The sequence below is a fragment of the Hesperophylax consimilis genome, chromosome 9 (genome assembly GCF_061612785.1).
Source record: "Hesperophylax consimilis isolate HC1 chromosome 9, BYU_Hcon_1.0, whole genome shotgun sequence".
Taxonomy (NCBI): domain Eukaryota; kingdom Metazoa; phylum Arthropoda; class Insecta; order Trichoptera; family Limnephilidae; genus Hesperophylax; species Hesperophylax consimilis.
In genome coordinates, this window is record NC_142844.1 from 11,814,958 (window position 1) to 11,841,887 (window position 26,930).

At 35.4% G+C, this 26,930-nt stretch overlaps 1 protein-coding gene across 1 annotated transcript in view; it reads left to right on the forward strand.

Moving 5' to 3' along the window:
- LOC149420914 (uncharacterized) overlaps positions 1-12,250 on the forward strand; it is a 68,900-nt gene extending 56,650 nt beyond the window's left edge. Inside the window, exons 4-6 of the mRNA XM_089635284.1 lie at positions 2,759-3,018; positions 8,451-8,586; positions 12,028-12,250. Coding sequence (XP_089491410.1) covers positions 2,759-3,018; positions 8,451-8,586; positions 12,028-12,125 — 494 coding nt within the window. The 3' untranslated portion in view covers positions 12,126-12,250. The remainder of the gene's footprint in view (positions 1-2,758; positions 3,019-8,450; positions 8,587-12,027) is intronic.
- The last annotated feature ends 14,680 nt before the right edge of the window (positions 12,251-26,930 follow it).

Sequence of the window (26,930 nt, forward strand, 5' to 3'; positions counted from 1 at the left end):
TGTATACCTTGCGGTAAGCCGCTAGAGGTGTACTGTGCCTTAGATCTTGTCGTTTACACATTGACATTATACTCAGATAACTTGCGAACAATCTTGCAACCATTGTAAAACACTGACAATTAAAATGACATTGATATTAAGTTTAATAGCTACCTCACATAGAGAAGCTTCTATGTTTAAGCCTACGGAGCGAAATAGTTTTTAGAGGCCTAAATTTAGGTGACTGGACGGTGTGGAGGTGAATACCACATTCCTTGACAAAGGGCACTGGAATTACACAGCAGTAAGAGTGTAGGCGACTCCTAGAGGGCAAGATGATGGTAACGAAAAAATTAATCACCTTAAACTTGACAAAAGCAACTCAAAACCTAATAGACCAAAAAATTTTCCACCGCACAAAGGGCTGAAGATTTTTACGATATTTTCGAGGCTTGCAGAAATTCAGCCTTACGGATCAAGTAACTGGAATTATTCACACAACCTATTCTACATACGAAAAGTTCTAACTAAATAATATATGGTTATATACACGCATAGTTATTTTTTTTTTTGAATCTTTATTTAAATGTACGCAAATTTTTTCATACATCTAGTAGGAAAATACAAAAAAAAACAATTACATTTTAAGAGAAAAAGATAAATACACAAAATTACATTATATAAGATATCTAGGTGACTATAATAATATTGGTGAGTATTTTCAACAATCAAACATTATTTTTCACATATAAACACATGTCCTACGTAAAGTGCTAAGGCTTGGGGCTTCCTTTTTTGTAGTATGAAAAGTTATGTAGTAAAAATAGTTATATAGTATGAAAACAGTTTTTTAGCGTACTAGTTATTGCTCCACGAAAGGGATCAAACCCAAACTTCTATATCAAAATAAAATTTGTATTACTACCATATTTTTCTAATATAATCTTTTGATTGATTATTTTTTTTCTTTAATTTGAACCTGCAAAACTAAAAATAACACGTATATTTACTTCATACAAATACGAATTGTTATCTTGTTTGATATACAAATACACACACTCGCTCCTCAGATATTTATAAAACAATCCCTATTTAGTTTAAATAATTGTGAATTTTCCATTTATTTTCAATCATTCTTGAAGTGGGCAGTAACCCCTTTCTTTGATTTTAAATTCTTCTGAAAAGTACCCGATAGCTAAAACAGTTTTAAAGTACTACGCAAGCCCTCATTTATAGTTATAATTAAAATATTTTAAAACAGTAAGTTAAAAATCGGGTCTACTTCAATAACATTTTTTTCTTGGCTTTTATGGGTTAAATGTCCTTAACCATTTTATCATTCTGTCATTTTAGGGCTGGGAGCATTTTAGATGTAAAATTCTAGTCAACAACACCAGTTTAATAGATTTTTAATGTCGGTTGACTCTTAAGAGTGACAAATTAACTAGGGTGAAATAACTTTTTTACGTATTTTAGGTTTCGCCCAAAAAATGTACTTTTCATGTTAACTCGCCATCACCCTGAATTAAGGTTTTTGTGTCAGCAAGAATAATGGTTTGTTATTTGTAAATTTAATTTTCAATTCGGGTTTATACTGTGTCAATTTAATTTCAGTTCATTATTTCAACCTTGTTCTCAATTTGAATACAAACAAGCTCCTTAGAGAAATGAAATCGTTACGCTAATGAGAAAATACCAATAATGTATAATGAGCTTCTATAAATCTCAATCTGTCAATGTTTTTCCACGACAAAATAACCATTTATTTAAGTACCTACTCAAATAACTGTTTTTAGATTTTATGTAGCCTAATTGGGTTCTGCCAGATACTCTAATTTATTATCATGGTGAAAGCATGGAATTGAAGAACCTTTAAGTATCGTGTAAATACGGATATTTTCTCCAAATGATTTCGTTGTACTTTTAAAAATAATTTTGGGGGAAATTTCTATTTATATTGTACAATAAAAACTATTCCATTTTCAACATATACATCTTGTGGAAAAACCGGTTGTTTGGACGTGAGAAATCATCAATCCATTGAAGACTTCTCTAGTTACTCTAGATTCTCGGACTTGGACATTGTTGGATAAAGATTGGAAAATATATACTGATTGTACAAGAGTAAAAGAGGATACAGTTGTGAACAAAACCTCGAAAACGGAGCTTCTGAATAGCCGATTTAGTAATGTTAGTATTTTGTGACGTTCTCAGCGTAAAAATTAAAATTATTCAAGCAGCTAAATTTACTATAGATTATGATATAGAACTTATTTTTTATGTGAATACTGCAAAAAAGTACCATCTGTTCCTAACCATCTGGAGCCACTGGGGCTATGATCCCAATTCGTATATATTGTAAGGCTGAAGGTGAATAAAATAAATTGGAGAGGAGGAAGGTGGGAAGAACCTGACTGTTCAGATTCAGTCACCAAACACGGCTAAAGTCATTTTAAGCAACGTTTCGATTCTCGATAGTGGTCTTTCACCATAACGATACTGAGTATCCACTCTGGAAAATCAAGAAATATTTTTTGTAGGTACTAGAGACATTTTTTTCCAACACGTTAGACAAGTTTAAAAAGCAATGCGCATTAAACAAACCAATTTAATGGCAATAAAGTGATATTAACTTAATATTATATAAGTATGTTGAAAATATTTTTTTCCAAAGCACCGTTGTTTGCCTTGGAAACCAAAATAGCAACGCAATTTATGTAACATGGGTGTCTCCTCAGCACAGACGTATTATTGATTTATTAAATTATATTTTTCCTAGCCCTCCCAGAAGAGGGCCCCAGAATAACAGGGGGGCTGCGGCGTTACCACCCTGGCGACACGGCACGCCTGTGGTGTTCGTCGGGCCCCAGCAGTCCTCCGGCTGGGCTGGCCTGGCTGCTGAACGGGCAGCCCGCGCCCCCCGCTGCGCTCCGGGGCCCCCGTGTAACACCGTCACCCCCCGGTCTCACCACCACCATGCTGGGACTGGAGTTCAAAGTGAGACCGGAGCATTTTAAGGATGGAGACTTGAAGATAAAGGTACGCTTTTTTAATGAGTGTAAGGATTTACTTAAAAGAATTCACAATCTTCTCTTTCATAGATGGCGCTAATTTCATTATTTTAGGAAATAAAACACTTTTTGGTAGTTATGCTTTAAAAAATTAAGATCAATTTTATTTGTGCCCTTACGTACGTACGCAATATGTATATGAATAAATAGTTCTGTCCTTATACAAACTCAATTCTTTCAAGACAGGCACACAAATACGATGTAGGATTGAATCACCGCTCAAAGGAAACATACGTTATAATCTACGCGTTCGTAGATGGCGCTAATTTAATTTAAAAATAAAACATTATGAAATTTTGAATTGTTTGATTGCGCATGTACATACATAGTATGAATACAAATAAATAGTTTTGTCCGTATAAAAACAAGAAAATTATTTAAACAAGAAGTTAATTAGCGCCCTCTGTGGCAGCTGGACGCGTCATGCCGTCTTTCAACCGCTTTGTGTTTTTTTTTAGTATTTTCAAGGGAAACAAGGCAACATCTCTTTGAAATTATTTTAAAAATCAGTGAATCAACATTTTAAATTAACTCACCAATTAGTAATCAGAACTTTATAGTAATGTGATTAGAGTGCAGTGTTTTAAAAGTGAATCATCGAAAATTGTGCTAAAAAATATTCCAAATTCACTGAAGTTGAACTTGGGACGAGAATCGGTAACTGTAGGTACGCCAGATGTTTTCAATGGAATTTTTGGAAACTCTGAAAGCCCTAACAAGTGCCCAGGGTAATCTATTATCCCGTCCATTGCCTTTTATTGCGGAACAATGCACCACTAACATAATCACCAGGAACAAGTGTACAAGGAGATGGACTTGCCGAACGTCACAGCGGTGCTGCCAAGGTCTGGTATCTGTGAGAGGATAGTGTGTCAGCGCTTAATTAGCAGCAGACACATACCTGGATGGATGACAAACCTCGTGCTGGCACTGTTGGTGGACGCGGGGCACTCTCTCGCTGCAGCAGCTGATCCAGTTTCCTCACCACCTAGGATTCTTGCTGCAGAGTCTCCATCCTCTACCTTCATTGAATGTCACAGAGGTGCTGCCAAGATCTGGAATCCATGAGAGGACATTGTGTCAGCGCTCTATTAGCAGCAGACACATACCTGGACGGATGACGAACCTCGTGCTGGCACTGTTGGTGGACTCTCTCGCTGCAGCAGCTGGTCCAGTTTCCTCACCACCTAGGATTCTTGCAGCAGATTCTCCATCTTCGTGTCACCTGTTTCTGTACTTCATTTTATTTAACTTAATTTCAATTTCAATTTGTAATATTTATATATTTTTTGTTATATCTGCATTAACTGTAAAGCGCCCCTGAGGTGATATCTCACAAAAGCGGCGCTATAGAAATCATCCAATAAATAAATAAATAAAAATATTCAAGAAAAGCATAAGAATATAATATTTTACGGGTGATTCAATCCAATATTGAATTTGGATGCCTTTACTGAAAGAAATGTATTTTCTATACAGATAAAAATATTTATGTTCAATGTTTTATAATGCCGCTTTATCAGAGTAAATTATTCATTTTACATGAAGTACTTCCATAGAGTACTTGTATTACCGATGTTAGTAAAAGTGTACATCCTGAATCCCATGAAACAATAATTCTTTATTGGAAGGTGTATATAAAATCTTTCACTACTATAAATCATCCAAAAGCCAATGCAGTTACCCATGAAAAATGTTCTAATGTACCCACTTAATAAAACCAATTGAAAAAGAATGAAGCCCACTTGACCCAGATTTTCGTACAAACGGCGTTCTACCCTGACGAATCTATTCAATTATCCGTACAATCGTTTATTCGAATTCCAGGTCCAAATCCTGTAATTGCTAGGATAACTTCCACAATACTCCAACTTGGACCATCAATACTTCAGATCCTCAAATCTCGCAATAACGTATAGAAGGACGAACTCCAATAATACATACCAGCAGTTAAATTTAAATAATCCGACTGATTTGGAGCAAATGATTCTTGCGTAATCGGCCGTCCACCCTACAAAATGTACCTATTTTTACGACGGAAATATGAAATAGAATTTGGTTTATACCTATAATCTTACAAAAAAACTACAAAAAATATAATCACATACATACTAAGAGGTAAAAAAATTTGTAATTATAATTAAAATATTTTTTTCTTTTCGTTTCTTTTATCGGTTTTTTATTACTTAATTTTCAATATTTTTTCTTCGAAGAAATTGTACACATTAAGTTTATGTTTTATTCTTAGCCACAGAAATTTTGCAAAAACTACTATAATAGTACCCGCACGAAAGGCTTTGCCTTTGTGGGATTTTGTGCCGCAAACTAAACTGCATTTTTTTCTGTGTAACTATTTCAAAGGATCCCTTGTAATTTTGTTAAAATTTATCTTAAATGGATGTCAAAAGAATTACAAATGTTGTTTTTGTTTTGTTTTTTTTTATTAGATATTTTAATTTATAATATTGTTACAATTACAAATAGTGAATAGTATAGGAAAAAAAATTTAAAATATGTTTATTAGTATTTCTAAACCAAAAAAGAGAGCTAGCTATAGTGTATGGATAATATAGGGTGTGGTTACATTATAAAATATAAATATGGTTTGAAATAAAGTAACTGCAATTTGTTGATGATGTTAAGGGTGTTTAGTTTTTTAACAATAATTTTACTGTTTTGTTGAATAATTTGGGAAGGCTATTAAAATATTTTATTCCTTTGTAAATACAATTACTGGGCATTTGTTGTCTAGAAAATAGAGGAATTTTGATTTTATATTTATGTTTTATGATGAATTAAGTTTTTTGTCCGGTCGGTCGCTGAGTTGACATAATCGATTCAATTCCTCGACTGGCTAAATCCTTCATCACAACACAAGCAACATTTTCCGCTTACTGTGGTGGTAGTAGGAGATTTTCAAATATTGTCTGGTTATTCCTAATCCGGGAATGTTTTTCATGTATTATCTTTGAATGCTTGTCATATTGAGTGTTTTTATAGATATCTTATATTTTTGGCACTTGGAAAATTTTGAACAATGTTGGTGAAGGGAATATAGGATGTTTTATGAAAATTACTTTAATAATGTCTTTGTACCACATGTTGTTTAATAATCAGACTTCGCAACAGGGTTAACAATTTTTTCATATGCACCTCCCCACCCAATAATTCCAAACTGAATTAATGATTGGACTAGTGCGAAAATATACTTTTTTTAAATTATTTGAGTTAAGAATATTTCTTAATCTAATAAATATAAAAATACATTTCCTAATACGCTTAACGAATTCACGCATGTGTTTGTTCCATTTCACATATTGGTCTATAATTACACCGAGGTTCTTTTTTCAGTTGTATGGTTTAAAATGGTAGATGAGCTATTACAGATAGTTTTGTTACATTTTTTACCATGTATAATTATTTCAATGTTTGGGTAAGTTTTGAGTTTATTTATTGAGAAGGAAATATAAATAGCTTTTTGGTATTAATTGAAAGAAAGTTTACATCAAACCAGAATTTTAGGATTTGCATAGCATTATTTGCATTTCCTTTGCAATATTCCAGTCTAAACCCTTTACTATAGGTAATAATAGTATCATCCGCGTAAAAAATAATGTTTTCACTGAGGTTTTGTTTTAAAAATATCGGTCACTTACAAGATGAAAAGTAATGGACCCAATACGGCGCCTTGCAGAATTCCAAAATCACTTGTAAGGGTTAGACTTAACGTGTTGTTTAATTGTACAACCTTCGTTTTATTGTGATGTTCACTTTTAGCCAATTTATTGCTGGGACATTAAAAACCACTACACATAATTTTTGTAATAGTTTGACATGAGATATGCTGTCGAAAGCTTTTTGGAGATCAACAAATATACCAAAACACTTTTTTCAAAGATTTTTTCGATATTCTACAATAAAGAAATTGGACGATAATTGGTAGTTTCTTCCGGATTGCCGATTTTAAATATAGATGTAATTACAGGTTGTTTGTTTATGGAAATATTCAACTTTGAAAATTTGTATTGATTATCTGAGTTAAGGTTTCGATCCTTGTGATTTTATACATTTCAGTGAGTACTGTAACTCCGTCAAAATCAGGGGCAGAACCTCTTTTCATTTGTTCTATTTCTTCTGGTGTTATTGGTTGAAATATTTCAATTTATTCTCATTATTCACTATAGTTATTTATGTTATTTTTTATCAACACGCCTGAAAATTTACTTGTTTTATGATACACCTCACAAAAGCGCCCCTGTCTGTACAGTGTAAGGACAAGGGAACTTTATAGCCACCCGTTTCGGCAGCGTCGTTAGGCGGGTTAAGGTAGGGGCTGCCAGAAAGGATTTTTTAATGCCTGTCATAAAAATATATTAAATTCTCTCTTGTGAATACTTAATTATATTTGTAAATCGAATCCCAAAAATACGAGGGCACTTGCAGCACAATAATGATAATTGGATAATTTGTAAAACGGCGTTTTTTTGTGGAAATACCACGTCAAGGGCGCTTTTAAAACATGACTTCCTAGGCTTTATTTAATTATTTATAAACAGATGCAGAAATCATGCTTACCTACCTAGAAGGTAACTTCAGATAAACACACTTTTATTAGATAAACAAAATAAATAGGACAAGATAAACAACACAACTTGAACAGAACAAGATAAACAAAACTTAAGTGCACACAAAACAGCGTATTTTATAAAGGACAAAAATTTTGTAATAAGCTTCCAAAAGCCTTTAAACCACAAGTCATGGCAATTTTGATGGGATGTGTGCCCCGTATGTTAAAAAAACAATTATGATTTGTCTATATATAGATATAACTTACTTTCATACCAATTTTACTGTATTTTTTCTACCAAATGCATGAAAAAAGTCTGCATACATCCATATAGCGATTAAAAATACAACAGATAGTGGCCATTAATAATAATAATATTTGGCTAATTTATATGGCGCCGTTTTCGTGAGAAATCACCTTAGGGGCGCTGTACAAATATATTTCTTAAATAGTTAATACTTGAACTACTGACTTAAAACTAGTGACTTACCTCTAAGACTTATATCTAGTGACTTACGACTAAGGCCTATAACTACTGTCTTACGACTAAGGCCTATAACTAAAAAAACACAGAACATTTCTATTTTATCCTCCATTACCTTCTAATTATTTATAAGAATATAATTTGAAAAATTTGGTTGATAATTATTTTATACATCAATATTATTATTGCTTAGTTTTAGGATTGGAGAAGTTGTCCACATAAGCCTTATAGAATTCCAAATGTTCGCAAGAAGGTACTTTGGCTAATGAGTTAATGTTTGTATATGTATTTATGTAGTAAGTACCTGCGCGGTTTTTGTTTGTAAATAATGGTTGTGCGTGTTGTTTAGTGCATAGCCACGATCGCCACAGTTTACTGGCGCAGCAACGAGGAGAGTGTGGAGGGCGAAAAGCCCCAGCGCGCGCCGGCCCTGGAAAGCAGGGACAGCGCGGCGGGGCCCGACTCGCGCGCACACCGGGTGCAAGGTAAGACAGACACACTTTCAATATCTTCTTGTCACATTTACCACCAAAACTATGACTTTATCATTAACTGTACATTTAAAATAAACTCATTCTTGAGCACAGGATAATTTTAACTCAACACATTTTCTATCAGCCTCTACTGCATGAAAGTGCTGGAAATTAACCTAACTATCAAAAAACCTTTAACAGATAAACATAGGAGCTGTAATACTAAGTGGTTATTAGTTAAATGACACCTACACTGATCAGTTAAATTACTACTTACACTCACTAGATTTAACTAAAGTTAAAGTGTTGAAAACTCACCTAGAAAAAACAAACATTAAAGGACTATTCACATATAGGCGATATTCGCTGCCACCGTGGGTAGCGAAAACTGAATGAGTGCGGAATTTTTACTGTTTAAATCTTGGCGGATTTTGCTTCTATTGTGGGTAATGGAAGTTGTTGATTGCCGACTGTTAATAAATACATACATTATAATCGTGCGTAACCAGTGAAAAAAATCCTTATTATTGAAATGGATAGCGATAGCACCTGTTTCGCAAAACAATCGAAAAGATACCGCCTACACAGGCAGTACAGAGGAATTGGCGGGTTCTAATCCCGCTTGATGTTTTTTGCAATCCGCAGCGGCAGCAAATATCGCTTAAGGCTGAATTACACCTGCCGAGTGCTCGACCGAGGCACTCGCTTTGTTACTCGGTCGAGCAACTCATTGGAGAGTAGAGATGATCTCATGTAGAAAAGTCAGTGGGCGAGTCAGTTCAATGAGATTAGTTCGTTAACATGGTTTCGCGATGGAAAAATAATAAAAATCAAAAAAGTCTTACAGCAACAAATGTAGCACACTCCTAAAAACTTCTCTAAGTTTATTATTTTTATTTCTTTCACTGATTGCACTGACCGAGTGGAGACAAAAACTTCTAGATCGTGGAGAGCGAGTGAGTTGAGTATGCAGTAAGCAGGCAGAGGGGGTTCTTACACGACAAGTTATCGGGTCTTGCTTCTTTCCACCATCTCTCCGGAATCACTCGCCCACTACTGTCTGTATTGATCACATCAGCTGAGCACTCGACCGAATGCACTGTCTCTGTAAATAAATATGTATTTATTTATTTATAGAGACATTGAATATATATTTATATTTATGTAACATTTCAAAAAAATCCAATAAAACTATGGATATGACAGCACAGGATTTATATTATCGGTTTGAAAATATTCCCTTACTTTAAACATTACCTACAAATAAAAACACTCGATGATTTTTTTTATATTCAATCTTTATGTCAATTTGTTACTAAAAAAATATTTTTATAAATGACAGAAAATACAGAATTTTCAATTTATTTCTTTGCAGATAGTACTTAAATCAGTAATTTTTTTAAATAAATCATTCTAAAACGTAAAATTGTTTGGTTTACAAATTATCGAGTCTCGTTATATAAAAAATACTTCACCACAAAATTTATCCCTACTAAAATTCTTATCTACGTAATAAAAATAATATTCAGTGTAAAATTGTGACCCGTAAATAAAGAGACAGGGAATATTTTTTTTCGTTTTATAACGTGTTTATCTCTTATTATTTAAATTTGAGAACGCCTAAATAAATCTCCCGACAGACTCTATTGAGTGTAAAGCTGTGGTGATATCTTTAGAAATAATTTCATGGGAATGTCGTTAAATTGGCAACAACCAAATCCAACAGTGTTTAATTTAACGATACACATTTTATGAAACTGTAACAAAGACAGAGTCTCGAATATATGAAATATTGTCAATCCAAAGTATGGAAAAAGTATGACAAAATAGCTTACCCATAATAAAGATTTATACAAGCTGTTACACAAAGGTTATGAGATAAGAGTAGGAAACCACGTTCCTCACGTCACAAAGAGGATTAACTAAATTACCCTTCTATTTTAGAAGTGTATTTATTTGGAAAACAGGATTGGTTTTCGGTTTAAAACTCATTTGCATCATTAGGCTCTTGTAGCATTTTGAAAACATGCAAATAGCGTTCAATCAATTTGGGATATCCACTACGTCGTCCGTCTAAAATATGTATATTTATTCGCCATACTCGATCGAGTTTATCTAGGTTCTGGATATTTTATGGATATTCTGTTCAATTAATTGAATCTTTCGATATCCATGTTCGTGTCGGTGTGTGTAAAGGCTGGATAATCCTCTGCGGTCTTTCCGCTTCCATCTGTTGAGTAATGTTGGGTGGGTTTTCCCTACCTTCATAAATTAGTATTAAAATTATGCATCAGTTACACACTGGCCGTTTGTTGCCAGTTGATTGGATAAATCAAGAATATATTTTCGTCCGCGCGGTTCAGAGTTGCCCACAGAAATAATAATTTGTTCGCGCGTATTATTGGCTCGGTTGTACAATGTATATCCCACCGCGACATTCTGTTATCTTTTGGTGGGTCGTTTCTATAGCAAATGATTAGTTTGGTTGCGTACGATCATTTGTTCAAAGCCAATGTTTGTCGCCTGACAATAAATATTGTCGGCACAGAGCTGCTTTCAATATATTCCCCGCACAATAAACAACGAATGTAAGCTTTAAGCTTGTATGATGATCGGTTGCGGCGATACTGAATAATTGGAAATTATCTATGACTAAAACACGAGTATGTTTATTACGAAGATTAGTGAATCGTGTGCATACTATTTGCAGTTGTAAATTAAGCCTTACACTCAAAACAAAATTTAACGTTTTCTCATTCGAATTAATGTAAATTAAGAACATCTTTGAGTATATTTGAAATTCATAAGACATCTTACAATGTTTGAAAACAACAATAATTTTTGTTCTGGCGAATAAAACCACCATCATAACCTATGCATATAAATGGCTAGATCATACTTAGTCCATCTTAAGAGTATTTATTAGATAATTGCGCACCAGTTCATTAGTACAGCAAGTAAGCCCAGTTTTAGAGAAGTTTAGCCATACCTACGAAGTGGTTATAAGTCATGTTTTCACTATTCCGAACTTACGCCCCGCATAATGTTTACACTGCGATTATAAGTATTAAAAGTGTGTATGGCACCCTACGTTTATATGAATATATTTTAAACGAAAACAGTCGTACATGCACCACAAAACGCAGAATTTCATATATGGCGGGCACTGAAATCCGCTCTGTTCCATGTTGACAAGTGGCCGTTTCCTCCTGATGGAGGTTTTCTATGGTTTTCCTTATTTTCAAAAGCAAATGCGAATGAACTCTTATAGGTGGGTCATAGACGACACCTTTTAATACCTTCCACAATACAAATAGACAAAGTGTAAATTTATGGCCATGGCAACTTGCTTTCATATTGCTGTACAATGAAAACATTCAATTTTTTTTATATATAGAAATTGTTTGGTGATAATAATTTATTGTTTATTTTTTGTGTTTTTTTTCTTTTCAGCCACGACTCTTAGCAGTTCCTGCTGCAGTATCCTCGCATCATCGACTTCTTTGACTGCATTCCTCATCTTCCTCCATATAACCCTGACAGACAGATAACAGAATTATTCTCTAACGTAGAATTATAATTACTATTAATTAACTCCAATAGATATCAGTCGGAAATAAGTTGCCAAATACTTTTAGTGTAAAGATGACATTATATTATTAATATTAGAAGAAAATGGGCATATCTTTATTTAAATTAGTTTTTATGGTTTAGGTACATAAATATATATAGACTAATTTTATCTTCGATTAATATGTTAATGTTAGTATGTTTTTTCTAAATATATTTATATTTCTGTTAAAGATTTTTTCTATCGAATAAATTATTGCTCTTTATAAAAGTCTTTATATTTCATTGTTATATGAACTGTTGAAGTGAAAATAGTACAACTTAATAAGCATATTGCACATATTACATGCGAAGTTTTTAGCCGAATTTATACAGAAGAAAATTAAATTGATACCAAAAAATATAATATTATGTTCAAACATTGTTTTTAAATAGTAACTTTATTATTTAAAGCTAAATGATTTAAATAACAAATTTCCAACTCTGGAGCAAAATGATCATCGCCACAAGTTTCCCAAGAAAGAATTTTTTCAATAAAAGCAGGGCAATTTTAGCGGACGCAAAAACACACCGCTAGAAATTTTATGTGAAACGCTCCTTTTAACTTGGAAGTAAATGTGTAGTTTTTTTTAATTTATTTTAATATAAATGTGTATTTTTAGGTAGTAACTGAATTTCAAAATATTTGTTAAGCAAACCTACTTTTAATATGTGTGAATAATGGTTTTTTTTAAATAATTAAGCCCACATCATTTTGCCTCGTACGTAGGTACAAAATCTTGAAACATTTTAAGAGTAAACTCCGATGCACAGTTTTCAGTTCGTTTACGCCCCGCAGAAATCCGCGTGAATAATTCTAAGATTTGATGAAGTTCCCGCCGATCCGAGTGCCAGCGGAGTGTTGGAGCCCGGAGCCAGCATTGTCGGTCCCATCAATTCTCAATATGCATTCATCATTCGGCAAGGCAAAACACTGCGCAAAGTTTGCGCCCAGTGAAATCCCTTCACTGTGTCATGTCGGGGCGAAGCTTAACTACTGAAACTTTTCACCCGGAGCTTAGAGAGATGTGCTCCCCGCCAAAGCGTTCGCTAATTCCAGCGCCCTTATCTATTAAACGGTTCGGAAAGATATCCGAGACGCTACCAACAACCAAACTACATTGGAAGATAATCACTTTCTTGCTTAAAACTTCACCAACTTTATTCCTCGGCGAGAAGTTTCCCGGCTGCGGCGCCAATTGGGCTTTCCTTTAAGGGCACTTCAACTAAACGCGGAAGAACTTCCTTTTCTTTGTATAATTTGCGTTTCATTGTGTCAGTTACAGAACCCCTTTGTGTCTTTTTTATCACTATTCAAAATGAATTTTCTAAGTTTGAAGAATACTTCCACGCTGGGACTCGTCGGCGGAGTGTTTATTATTCACGTCACCGCGAACACCTTTGAAAATACTTTCTGTGTTCAAACCAACTACGCAAAAAGAATGAATAGATGTCACAGGTAAACTCCTACTTTTTTACTTGAATCGTGTGGCTAGAAAGCATGAAATATATGAAGAATACAAGAGATGAACTTAATGATTACTTTATTCTATTAAATTTGATTGATCGAACTGTAATATAGTTTTTACTTGAGACATCAGATGTTTTTTGACGTCTCACGTATAAATTACGAACTGTTTCTTACCAGCAGCTTACAATTTATACTTGGTAATGTTTTGTTACCCTTAAACTGTAATAGACATGTGCCAGGAGTTGCTGTTAAAATACATTGTTAAAGGAGTATTGATGTACAAGAGTTAACAAATATTAATAATTATTATAATATCTAAGTAGCCATTTTTTTTTTAAATTTAGTGTGACAGGAATAAATAAACTGTGCCATACTATCACCACGCTATTCATAGCATGGCAATTAGGTAACAACCTACAGGTCAACAGATTTATTTTTGTCTTTTTGTGTGTGTATCGGACAGCACGTTAACATTTTAATGCCGTCCAAAACGTTGGCTTAACCAACCCAAAAATAAATCATTATCTTCTGGCCGTGAAAATCATATTTCGAAGAAATTATTTCTAATACCTGGGATAATGGACTATGAAAAAAAGGAAAAATTAACCATGTGGATTTTTAACAGGCATTAATATTTTGTCAATAAATATGGACTTCAGTGGCTATCCAACAGCCTAAGCAAGCATGAGACAAGAGCTTAAATAAATTCACCAAGCAGAATTTAAATATTGTTTCTATATTGACTGTCCTAAAACGGGAAACTTCCTAGTTGGACAGTCAAAGCTTCCTTTTATATTTGTATATCTTGTATGTAATAAATGTAATAATAATAAATAAATAAATAAATAAATAAATAAATAAATAAATAAATAAATAAATAAATAAATATAAATACATATTATTTTCACCGTGAACAAAGCAATGTTAGTTACTTTAGGGCAAATGTGCATCTAAATATAATAATATGTGTAGTTTACACAGTAATGGTGTATAAAAGATTTTAGTATTTACATATTAATATCGGTCTCATATTTTTGGTTAAAATTCAGTCTTTCTTACTTCGCTGTTGCTAACGTAAAATGTATTAAGAGTAACAACAATATTCAACTTTTCTTACTTACTCTCTCCTTCCTTCGACTTTTCCTATTCGTTTTAATTCTCAACTATTATAACAAAGATACACCGGAAATTTTGTGTTGCAGCTCTAAGCTTATTAATGGTATTTTTAAATATCAAATATTTTTAATTAGACATTCTCGTTCGAGATTAGAACGTTCTAACTTATTAATATTATGGTTTATGATATTATTATATTATGTTCTATGAATTTGGTTATTGTGGTTATTTAATTGGTTGTTATTATTGAGCGACGATCGCGATGCTATAAACTAAAAAAAATCACTAGCTGAAGGAATTCTAATTTGATGAATTATTTGTATATAATGTGGTTAATTTTCAGATTATATAATTATACCTTTACGGGGCAAAAAGTCATTTAAATTTAATGAATACGATTATTTTAAGCTGTGGGTTTCAAACGAACTCTGTAAGAAACCATTTCAATCATCATTTTCGTGGAACTTTTAGCCAATACTCTATTAGTGCTAATTTGTTCAATTAGTGAGGAACCACATTTCAAGGAAGTAGCGTAGGTAATGAAAATAATCTTAGATTTGTTGGTGTTTTCTTATTCGAACAACAAAATAAAGTCCTGAAGCCTAAAGCCTTTACATTTTTCTTGATATAATTCAAAGAAAATATGGCAGGAGAAAAACAACGGAAAGAGAAATTTGGGATAAATTACATATTCCAATATTTTGTTGAAATACATCTTAAAGCGATATCAATAACATATTAGAGTATCTGAAAACTCGTACATTTACTAGGAACTGGAATTCAAAGCCATTTAACGTTTAACCATTACAAAACATGTTTACTTTTATTTTTTTACAAGGCAGCAACGTTTGGGCATCAATCTACATAATCGAAATCAAAACCCAGAACTGATAACACTGGTATATAAAATGAAGAATCCGTTAGTTGTGGATATAGTATTATATATAATAACGATACGCAACAACGAAATCTACAACCTCCCAACATGACTGAGACAAGAAATGAGAGTTTCCATCTTTCTGAAAGAATTTATTAAACTTGGAAAAATGCGTGCGAGAGGTGCAAATGAAGATCTAAAACACAGTTGAATCCGGCAACGAAGTAGTTTCAGCACTCTGCAGGGTGTCAGGATCAAAACAGATCAAGACGATATTAAATGATTTTTTTTTTAAATATTTTCGAACTTATTTGAGTTTAGAACTCCAGGACTCTTACCCCCTGCCACGGGGTGGATTTTTCCAGAGGGTTGTAAATAATTATAAATTAAATTCATTTATATAAGAAGGTTCATAAATTATATCTAGCCCGACAGTCGGGCGGTCGCATGTTTTCCTTTGGTCTAACTTAGTGTCGAGCACATAGTCGGGGTCGAAGGTTGTCATATTATTCATCGCAGTAAGGATCCCTAAGGCTTGCGCTAAAAGTAGAGAGAATTTCTATGCGACACGTGAGCCACAACATCTGGGATGTACACATGCATAGTTTTTAGAACACCTCTAACTGAAAATATATTATAAAATATGAATTTTGTCTCGTTGATAAAGTGTTTTTTTTCGGTTTGAGTTGGGTTTCGTCACGTTTGCAAATGGTCATTAATACGCAGACAAAGTTCTCACTCCTAATATGACACCACATTAATAACGTAAACAGAGTGTTTGGTTAATGACTCGAATAACTTCTTCGTGTTTGAGGGGGAGGGGAATGCTTAATTTGGTGAATGCTTTCGAAGTTTCAGCGCATACCAAATTTTTTTATACTTTTTTTCTCTTAATAACCTCATACTAACACGCTCGTCCCTTGAGATTCATTCGGAATGGTAAAAAAACATCAAAATAAATTGATATTAACTAATTTTCATATAAAAATAAAGTTTTTAACGCCACCGGGGCTTGTGTCTCCTAAACTAAACAAAAGCTATCCAAAACATTTTTCAGTCTAATTCTAGTAAATAACAACCCAACCCAAACCCGCCTCTTAATTTGGGCGGTGGGTTTGAGTACCGCTGCCCCGGGAACCATTTAATGGATAACCAACACCTCTGCCTATGTCACCCCAAGTGGTTTGCGATGTACGTACGGTGATTCAGCAGGGGTGCCCGAGTTCACCGTGTGAGATATGTTCAAGATGCGCCGGCCCCTCAGCTGCATGGCCTGGGAGAGGCTGTTTTGGGGAGACCCTTTAACCTCTCCCACTGGTCTCTCGACCCATCACCTTGCGCCGCAGCGGGAGGGATATATTTATACATCACTCCTGGACACACTGATCCCTAGATTCCTACCCATCCCTCATACTTTTTTCTTTCCCAGAAATTCCTCTTCCTTCTCTCCCTAAAAATACTCCCCACGCAGCATCTATAAAGATAACATAAGCCTTGAGGGAAATTGTTTTCCTCGATCCCTCTAGAGTACTCTAGACCGTTCACTTCTATAGTGCATTCGGTGGATATCTTGGATTCTATCTCCACATTCATTCGAATACTAATAGTTATGTGATCTGTATACAACATTAGCTCTAAATTAAATCAAATGGTGCATAAAATACAATGGTGATATGATAATAATAAAGACAAAAATTTGCAGTCACTACAATATGGTACATTCCCTAATATTCTAATGTTCATACATTAGAATATATAACACATGATCATGACTATAATCATGAATGTTTTCAGCAGCACTATTATCATATAATATACATAGTGTACATGGATTGTAAAATACTACAAAAATGATAATGATGTATGAATATTTCCAGGATTAAAAGATTGGTGATAGCGTAGTCATTTCTTGTACATTATCTCTCTACCGAGTAATGACCCAACTCCCGTAAAAATCACATGAGAACAAAACTTCATCTATATTTTTACTCCAAATAACCTATTGAATTGCCGTACTAAGTCAGGTATGTCTTTTACCACCCTGTATAAATGAAGTTTGTAAGGTATCTATCTTAATTCAATATGTTATTTAATCTGCCTCACACGACAATGCGAGACAATTTTTCTCGTATTGACAGATGTTTGGAAATATAACGTTAAGTATTCGCTTATTGCCTTCGATACTGTCACTGAGCCACCCCGCCGGGACCCCCCTCACACTCTTGTTTACTCGTCTGATTAATGGCGGAGAGAAGGGGACGCCTGATCAGACGCACGTCTTCGAAGGACTCGGAGACCGCACATAACGCAAACACTTGTCAGCCATTCTAAGTCAGAAATGGTAATAAGAAAATATCAATGGAGGCTTCGTGTATTCTCAACATTTTAACACTGAACGGGTCATCTCCCAGAAGTGTGATCAATGATATGTGTTGATTAGAATATAATGAACACTGATTCGATCTTGTGAGGCTGAATGGAGCGGAAATCGAAAGAATGAGAGAAAAGGAAGGTAGGAATGTACCTGGCCATTCAGATATATTAATTCATTTCAAGCAAATTTTGAATGCTGTATGGTGGTATTCCACCAAGATGACATTGAAAATTTCCACCACTCCAGAGCTTGAAATATTATAATGCAGGGTGTATCGGCACGTACCCGACAAACTTTGACCAGCTATTCCTTAGCACATTTGGAGTAAAAAATGTTATTGGCACTTTGCTGTCCGGTAAGATTTTTTTTTCAATTAAAAACCAAAAATATAATAAAAAATCCTCACTCCGTCACTGTCATTGGCATTGTTTCTCATGTTCAACAGCTGTTATTAGCAAGTGTGTCAAAAAGCGTCCTGGCTCTTTCATGCAAACTAAATAATAATAGTTACAAATGAGACGAATGGTGCCACGCCATTTCGTTGTGATTGTAAGAGCGCACCAATGTAGGTACGTACGTACATTATTCAACAAAACTCTAATAAAATATTGCCAGATGGGTACAAAGGATATAACATTGGTGACACGTGGTGAAAATATGAATGGTAAATTTTTTATTAAAAAAAATGTTACCGGACAGCAAAGTACCCATAACATTTTTTACTCCAAATGTGCTAAGGAATAGCTGGTTAAAGTTTATTGGGTACGTGCCAAGACACCCTGCATATTAGTTACAAATACATAATATATCAAATATCGTATGAAAACAGGTATAATATATTTGCGCACGCTAGGGTCGAACTCATTATTTGTTCAAAGTTTATATTTGTAGCAAAGAGCCTACTACTTATTAATCGACTGCTAAATAAAAATGATTTTCCGTTCTAGAAAAAACATCGAAATTCGAAAAAAACTAATATTTTTCACTTTAATATACGTCGAAATTTCCCTTACTTCGCGCACTCCAGACAAAACGTCAACAATACGCTTCTACCGGTCTATGAGTTTGGTGATCATTAATGTGATTGAAGGCCATTTTAATGTACTGTTGCTAACGTACCAGAAGGGTTTCCCCGTCATTTGCAGATATTTTCTTGTCAGTGTCATCTCACATCGCGCCAGAAGGCTTGAGAGATGATTTGATTCCTGCCCTACATTACGGCGGAGAACTTCTGATGGGTGAGTTTAACCTTTCCTGATGTGCTATCGATTATTGATCGACGTATTTGCCTAGGAAGCGAGGGAAAAAGGTGAAAGATGAACTAGTTACTACAAGAAATATTGCTGCCAAAAAAAATTATTTAAATGTATTACTGAACGAGAGTTCCTACTAGTACTAGGAACCAGTGAAACTACGGCACCCCCATCAAAAGGAATTTTGAGTCGAGAGGAGAGGTGGAGAAAGAAAAAATACGGTTTAGAGGTAGGTATTAGACTGTTCAGATCTAGTCACTAAAATACTTTAAAAATATACATTTATTTTAGCCATTGTTACAGATTTTTTAAAACACAATTAATTACTAATAAAATGCGTACAGTGTAATGGTTCGGTTAAATCATAACGAAGTACTTATTTTAAGTTATTAGATAAAAATATTTTTTTAACATAATATGAAAACAAAACCGAATGATATATAATTGTTTAAATAAACAAAATGGCAGCCCATGATAATTTTCTAGTGCATTTTTAAGCATAAAAGCGCTAGTTTATTGTTTTACAAAAAATATATGTTTTAATTTTTAAGAATCCTTCGTTCAGGTACTAGGATTTTATGCATTCAATAAACTGTATGAATTTCATTCAAATCCGTTGAGTGGTTTTTAAATTACAGGGGTCAACGACTTTGAAAACATAGTCCAACAAATATGGCAAAAACTTGGTCTACAATAATTTTTTGGGCAAATAAAGCTAAATCATAATATAATAACTTTGCGTTTTATAAAATTAATTTAAACTGCAAAAATCAAATAATATTTTTAATTAATTTTTAGTAAAAATGTTAATTTTTGTTTTTTTTTTAATACTCATTTTTTCACACCGTTGAATCCCTGCATGATATTTGTAAATATTGATTGATTTATCTGTTTTTTAATCATTTGTCCTCTATTGCCTCTCGGCCATGGAAACTGTTATTTTCTGAAAAGGTGGTCCTTCACCAAGACGATTCTGAGAGAATCTTTTATTATGGAACAAGGTGCTGAAAAGCATACATTTTTGCGACGGAGACTTTCACTTTCTATGGTATTTTATTGTATCTCTCTTCAAATTATTTTTCCAGCCACTTAACAGCAGGTACGAGATTTCACGCAGAAGTTTAATTCTTACTGTCAGCTGAAATTTGCGGTAAAGTTATTAACATAAAATAAGAAATTCTTAAGCCAGCTAGGGATAGTGTTTCCAGTTCCTGTAGAGCTCGTCTACAGTGTATAATATGGAGCACAGCCGCCCACCGCATCCCCAGCACTTAAGCCTCATTAGCGTTGCCCACAATCATGGACCCTAATGATCGTTGACAAACAAGAAATCTATACGAGAAACTCGGCAAACCCTGCATCTGAGAACTCTGGTAAGATTCTAAATCTGCTAATCTTAGTTTGGATTTATTTAGTAGATTGTAAATTTACTGTCTGGACTGTTAGTATTAAATAAAAATGTCATTGTATAGTGTGAGGTTAGCATGCGGATGAAATTACTGAAAATTTGTGGTTACCTATTTGTGGTGTTGTGTTTCATAAACACGTTACCAATGTTTCTGTCCCAATGTGTACAGGTGTCTATAATACTTTGATGAGTGTTTTATTTCGTTTTTACGGTAGGTTCAATGTTAACCACAAATAAATTCGTGCAATCTTTCTCATTTCTACTTATGTAAGGGGGTTAAGAGGAAAACACAGCAACCTCTCTGATCTGACATTGTTTATTTTTGTTGAAAGATAGTTTATTTCAAAATTTCTTATAAATATTTTAGAATTATTGTTTTGAATCGTTCCCATTATACATCTAATCATTTGACAACCAATGTTTCTAAAAACATACATTTAAAAGATGATGCTGCAACAAAAACTTAATTTTTGACCGCCATCATCACTTTAATATTTACGATTTACGTAATGGTAGCAGGTTCGATTCCGACCACACAAAACATTTTACATTTTATTTTACAAGCAATAATTATTCGCCTGAAACACTCATCCACATTGAAAAATCTCCTGATAAAAGATACATGACGCCAACGGGACTCGAACCCGTGTCCCTTCGATTTCCGGTCGACAAATTATTGCTTGTAAAATAATTGTTACCCTTTGTGCTATGCATAAAAAATCTTGTCTTAAACATAAGTTTACCAAAAAAATAATAATGAATTTTACATTTTAGTCTAATTTTTAAATTTATGAATATTTTATAACATGATGACCAATCTCACTTTTTTATCACTAATACTTTTTAAATTGGTATACACATGTGTAGTATGTTTTTGAGTCACCGATATGAAAAAGATATTTTGTTCTTCTATAATCTAGAAAATCAACTTAAGTTTAGATGTGTGTCTATTTATGTACTGAAACCTTCAGCTCTGTAAAATACAGCTTTTTAATGTTTACCATAGCGTCCAAAATGGTAGGCGAGTTGGCTGGAATCATATACCAACAGTGGCGTATATCGATCCCCATTTCATTACTATTTTCTCCAAACCGTGCGAAGAAACGTGTTTCCTTATTGATGTCTGAGATTTTGTATTTCTTTCTTGCTGGTTATTAACGTCAAGGCATTATTGATTGCGCCAAACAAATAGAATATTGCACGCGAAAGTATTTATAATCCACCCCTGGAAAGTTTGTATTTTACGATAAAGTGATTTTGATTGATGGACACGTTGTGTTGTGTTTGTTTTGGATTAGGGAAACTCCAAGTGTTTTATTCGAAAATTAATCAAAACAAACACACTTATTTGTAAATCCTTAAAAACTGAATTTGAAATGAATAATACTCGCTGAAACAGAAAACAATTTATGTACATACTTTTTAGTATTATTTAAAATGTCAGTTTCAACCATCAATCAAACTTTATACATTATGGACACTTGAAAGTCGAACTTTGAACATTGTTATATATTTCAAAGAAATTAAAAAAAAATTATCGATTAAATTTCTTTTACAAACAATATTATTCGTCGACGAAGGATGAGATGCAGATATGATTTTGTTATATTTTTCTTGAAAGGTGGCATATAATCTGTAAGTACCATTCAATTAACATTTTAAAGTCAGGTAATATATCAATGTTTGTCCCCTCATTAGCGGACATTTTTTCAAGAGATTTTAGACGTTACTTATACCAAACCGTACGTACAATACACATTAAACACCGTTGATATTATTAAGAATGCTTAAGTGCAGCTTCGACCGTGTGAGCCACTGAAGCTGCTCGGCTAATTCACTGGGTCAGCGCGCCCAGCTGGCATCAACGACGGCTGCAGTAGGCGGCCAGTAGTAGGCTGCCAGCATCAGGTGGCCACTGTCTAGCAGCGTGTCAGTAGGGCCAGGAAAGCTTTCAAATTACCTATCCTCTCGGCAAAACGAACTGCATGGCACAATTGGGTAAAACAAGTGGGTAACGCCAACCCGTGGGAAATCCACAGCGCAATCGAAAAAACGGGAAAAGGTTCTGACCGGTATTTGACTAGCGTCATATCGGATAATCCCTCTGGGAACTCTGAGAGTACCGATGTGACCAGCACACTAAACACCTTGTTGGATAAATTAGTTCCATTAGACTCAGTAATCGGGGAAAACGACCACCACAAACAGATAAGAGCTCTGTCACGGCTTCAACCTAGGATCCTCGCCAGTGAGGATAGAACGCTAAAAATAACTAAGGCTGAAATTGATGTTATAATTAAGGGTTTGGGTCCGAAGAAGGCGCCAGGGCACGATCGTCTTAATGGTATAATAGCGAAGAACGTCTGGATCCATGCCAAGGAAGAGTTGTTCCAGGTTATGGAAACATGTCTGCGTAGAGGAGTTTTCCCTACGGAATGGAAGAGAGGTGTGCTCAAGATTATCCCAAAGGGAAACGACAAACTCAGGACGGACGTGAAGGCCTACCGTCCAATCACCCTTTTGCCTGTTTTCAGCAAAATTTTGGAAACACTAATAAATAACAGGTTGCTGCAATATTTTTCACCAGCATGTGAGCGACAATTTGGCTTCGTCCCTGGGAAATCTACCGAGCACGCCATTATGTATGCGCTTGAATGGGTGAAGGTCTGTCCAAAGAAGTATGTCATTGGAATCTTCTTAGATATAACTGGTGCCTTCGATCACGCGTGGTGGCCGATGTTGATCACCAAAATTAAAAATAGAGGCTGCCCACCAGACCTTTTTAAAATCAACTGCGATTACTTAAATGATCGCACAATAGAGATCGTTTATGGTGATCAGAAAATAGTGCGTAAAGTTGATAAGGGATGCCCACAAGGCTCCATATTGGCACCTAAATATTGGAATATAAATTTTGATGACTCCTCCAGGTTACCCTTTCCTGAAGGATGCACATCGGTCGACTACGCTGATGATAAGTTGTATCTGGTCTCGGGGGACAGCAGAAGGGAAGTGAAAAGAAAGGCTGAAGAAGGTTTGCGAGCAATTTTCAGTTGGGGTGAGAGGAACAAGTTGAACTTTGCCCCCCAAAAGACCATGGGACTCTTTATGAAAGGCACCCTCAGTAGAGGAAGAAATCCTTTCATCAGAATGGGAGCCTCCACTATTCAATTTGCAGACTCTGTCAAATATCTTGGTGTAACACTAGATCGATCGTCTTCCTTTTTAACTCATGTTAAAGAGGTCTCCAGCAAGGCCCAGGCCCTCTTCTTGAAACTGAGAAGAATCTCTACAGCTGAGTGGGGGTTGCGATCCCCAGCGCTGCGACTACTTTATAGGGGTACATATGTAGCGCAAGTCTCGTATGCTGCCTCCGTGTGGGAGCACCGTTTGGGGAATTCGCTTATACTCTCGGCTCTCAAGAGGGGTCAGCGAACCCCCTTGCTGGCGCTCTCCGGTGCTTATAGAACCGTTGCTTCAGACGCTTTGCCCGTGTTGGCCGGTATTTTGCCAATCGATCTAGAAATTAGGGAGGTTTTAACGAAGAAAAAGTTGACCAGGGGACTCCCCGCTACCCATCTCGGCGTAACTCTTACGCCAGGCGGTGTCGGGACTCTTCCTGGACTGCTTAGACAAATGAGTGATTTGTCACTCAACGAGTGGCAATCTCGCTGGGATAGGTCGAATATGGGAAGATGGACTTTCTCCTTCTTCCCATCAGTTAAAATCAGAATGGAAGGAGCCCACATTAAATTGGATCATCACATGACCCAAATTTTGTCAGGACATGGTGAGTTCAGGGGGAGACTACATAGACTCTCCCTGTCCCCACATCCAAACTGCGCGTGTGGTAGTTCTGATCAAACCGCTGAGCACATTTTGTGGCACTGTGAGATTATGATGGATGCAAGAGATGAATTATTGGCCGGTTTGGAAGTAACAACGAGACCGGTTTGGAACTCCGATCTCGTCTCGAACAAAGTGAATTTCGAGTGTCTGAGGAAGTATACAAAGATCTGGGTTGAGAGATGGTCTGATCTTAGAGTCGAGTACTAGACTAAAAACGATAGCTTTAACGCCAGGTGTTGCTCCTGGACACAATGGACTACGAGACAATTGTTTTCATGTACATATTTATAACTGTTTTTTTTCTTTTCTTTCTGTTTATTTACTGTATTAATTAGCATTCTACAAATTTTCTGTTCCTGATTATACTAATGTTTATTATTTGCATCTAATGTTTACTTTCTATCTCTTATTGCAGGTTATTTTGAATATTTTGTAACAGACTGATTCTGCTTATAATTTTTTTAAGATTTTCTTTTATTTTTATACACTGCTTTGTATCTTGTTCTTTCTTTTCTACTATAGAGTGACCTGCTTGCTGGTAGTAGCACTGAACTTATATTTTTCTTGTGTCAGTCCGGCGTACCCCAACTCTGGGGTGACAGAAGACCTCGTCCGTGCATATCAAACTTCAAGATCAAATCACGATGAGGGATCTGTGTCATCGTCTGCTCGCAGCGCCTCTCCTGAGGTCAGGAACTGGACTGAGGATGGGCCGAACGTGGATCGGCAACCTTCCGCCCTGCCTCCAGGTATTCCGACGCTTTCTCCTCATGGTCTTCGGGATATTCCCAACCCCAACTCACACTTCTCGTCGAGGCACAACCGGTTTTCTGGCTTAGGGGCGCGGAACCTGATTCTCGTGAAGCCAATCCAACGCCCAGCTTTCTCTCCCTAGGTCTGCCTGTTAGTGGGTATCGACACCCCCTTCACCACAGAAAGAGGCGCATACTTTACCATTTTTCTTTTTTGTTCTTTTTGTAGGTGGCTGTGTATTATTTTAATTTTTCTCTACCTATTGTTGACATTTTGTAAATGTGTTTTTATTATATTAACCAAGTAGAATAGAACTTACTAAAATTATTAAAACACAGCACTTGCATACTGCGAATAACATCGTATGCATGGACATTTTGGAGGTCTTGTTTTGAAATTTTAAATGTAGACTCGTTCTTTCAAAAAAATTAGCGTCCTTGCGAGAGCTCTGAAGGGGTACCATCAGTACCTAAAACAGGGCGGGGAAGTGGTGGGCCTCCTCCAAAATGTCCAGCAGTCGGTGATCAGCAGCGGATCTCCAGTAGCAGGAAGCCCGCGGTAGGTGGTTAACAGTAGGTGCCAGCAGTCGGTCACCAGCTGCACGTGGCCAGTCGAGGGCACCTACTACTTTCCTGAACCGTTTTAAGGACCAGATGGGTCCCTTTATCGGTTATCATGTAAAAATTCTACGTTTGTTTAAATGAATCTACTATTAAATGTTTCTGAATGCCCCCGATGGTCCCTACATGTCAGAAGGTGGCCAGTAGTAAGTGTCCAGCAGCAGGTGGCTAGTACCAGATAGCCAAAATTCGGTGGCCAGTAGTAGCTGGCCAGCAGTAGGTGTCCAATGACGTCAGCGGTGGAATGTTCATCTGCTGCTCTTAAATTCGTTGGTGAACCTCAACAACCTTCATCAGATCAGTTCTGTGTACGGATCGCACAAGAAAAATAAAAACGGTTAATGTTACGGGCTGGCAAATAGTGACGCCCGACTATTGTAATTTTTTGATAGCGATGCTTTCGCTTTGTCAGCTCTTTAAGTACTGGCAGTAGATGGCCAGTAGCATTTGTCCAATGACATCAGCAACAGCTGCAACAGACAACCAGTAATAGTTGTGAACTCGCGATGGTAAGTCGAGCTTAGAAGACAACGTGTTTAGGCAGAGCGTTTGTTTCGACTAGTGGTAGACTTGAACTGAACTCCCATGTGCTGGTATCTCTATTTATAGTGACTGTAGCCCGGGTTATATAATGTTAGAGGCAGCTGAAGGAGGTGGAGAGTAGCAGGTTGAATGACCTCGGCGGCGGCTACAATAGATAACATGATTTTTTCATGTTTCATCTAGATTTGTATCCCGTTCGATATAAAGGTCACACACCAGTAGCAGGTGTCCAATGACGTCATCGGTGGTGATATATTTCATCTAGTTTGTATCACGTTCGATATAATATTTAAATTTATAATCTTTCTTCACGTATACAATTTAAGTAGTTATTACACTACGCTCTAGACTGAAAGACACTTTAAATTGATAATAAATAGTAGTGGTTTAATGAGAAATCACTCTTCAGAACCAATGTGCTTTGATTTAACTGGCTTAATCTATGTTTGGTAATTCGAACTGAGATGGGAGTCGTTTTCTAGC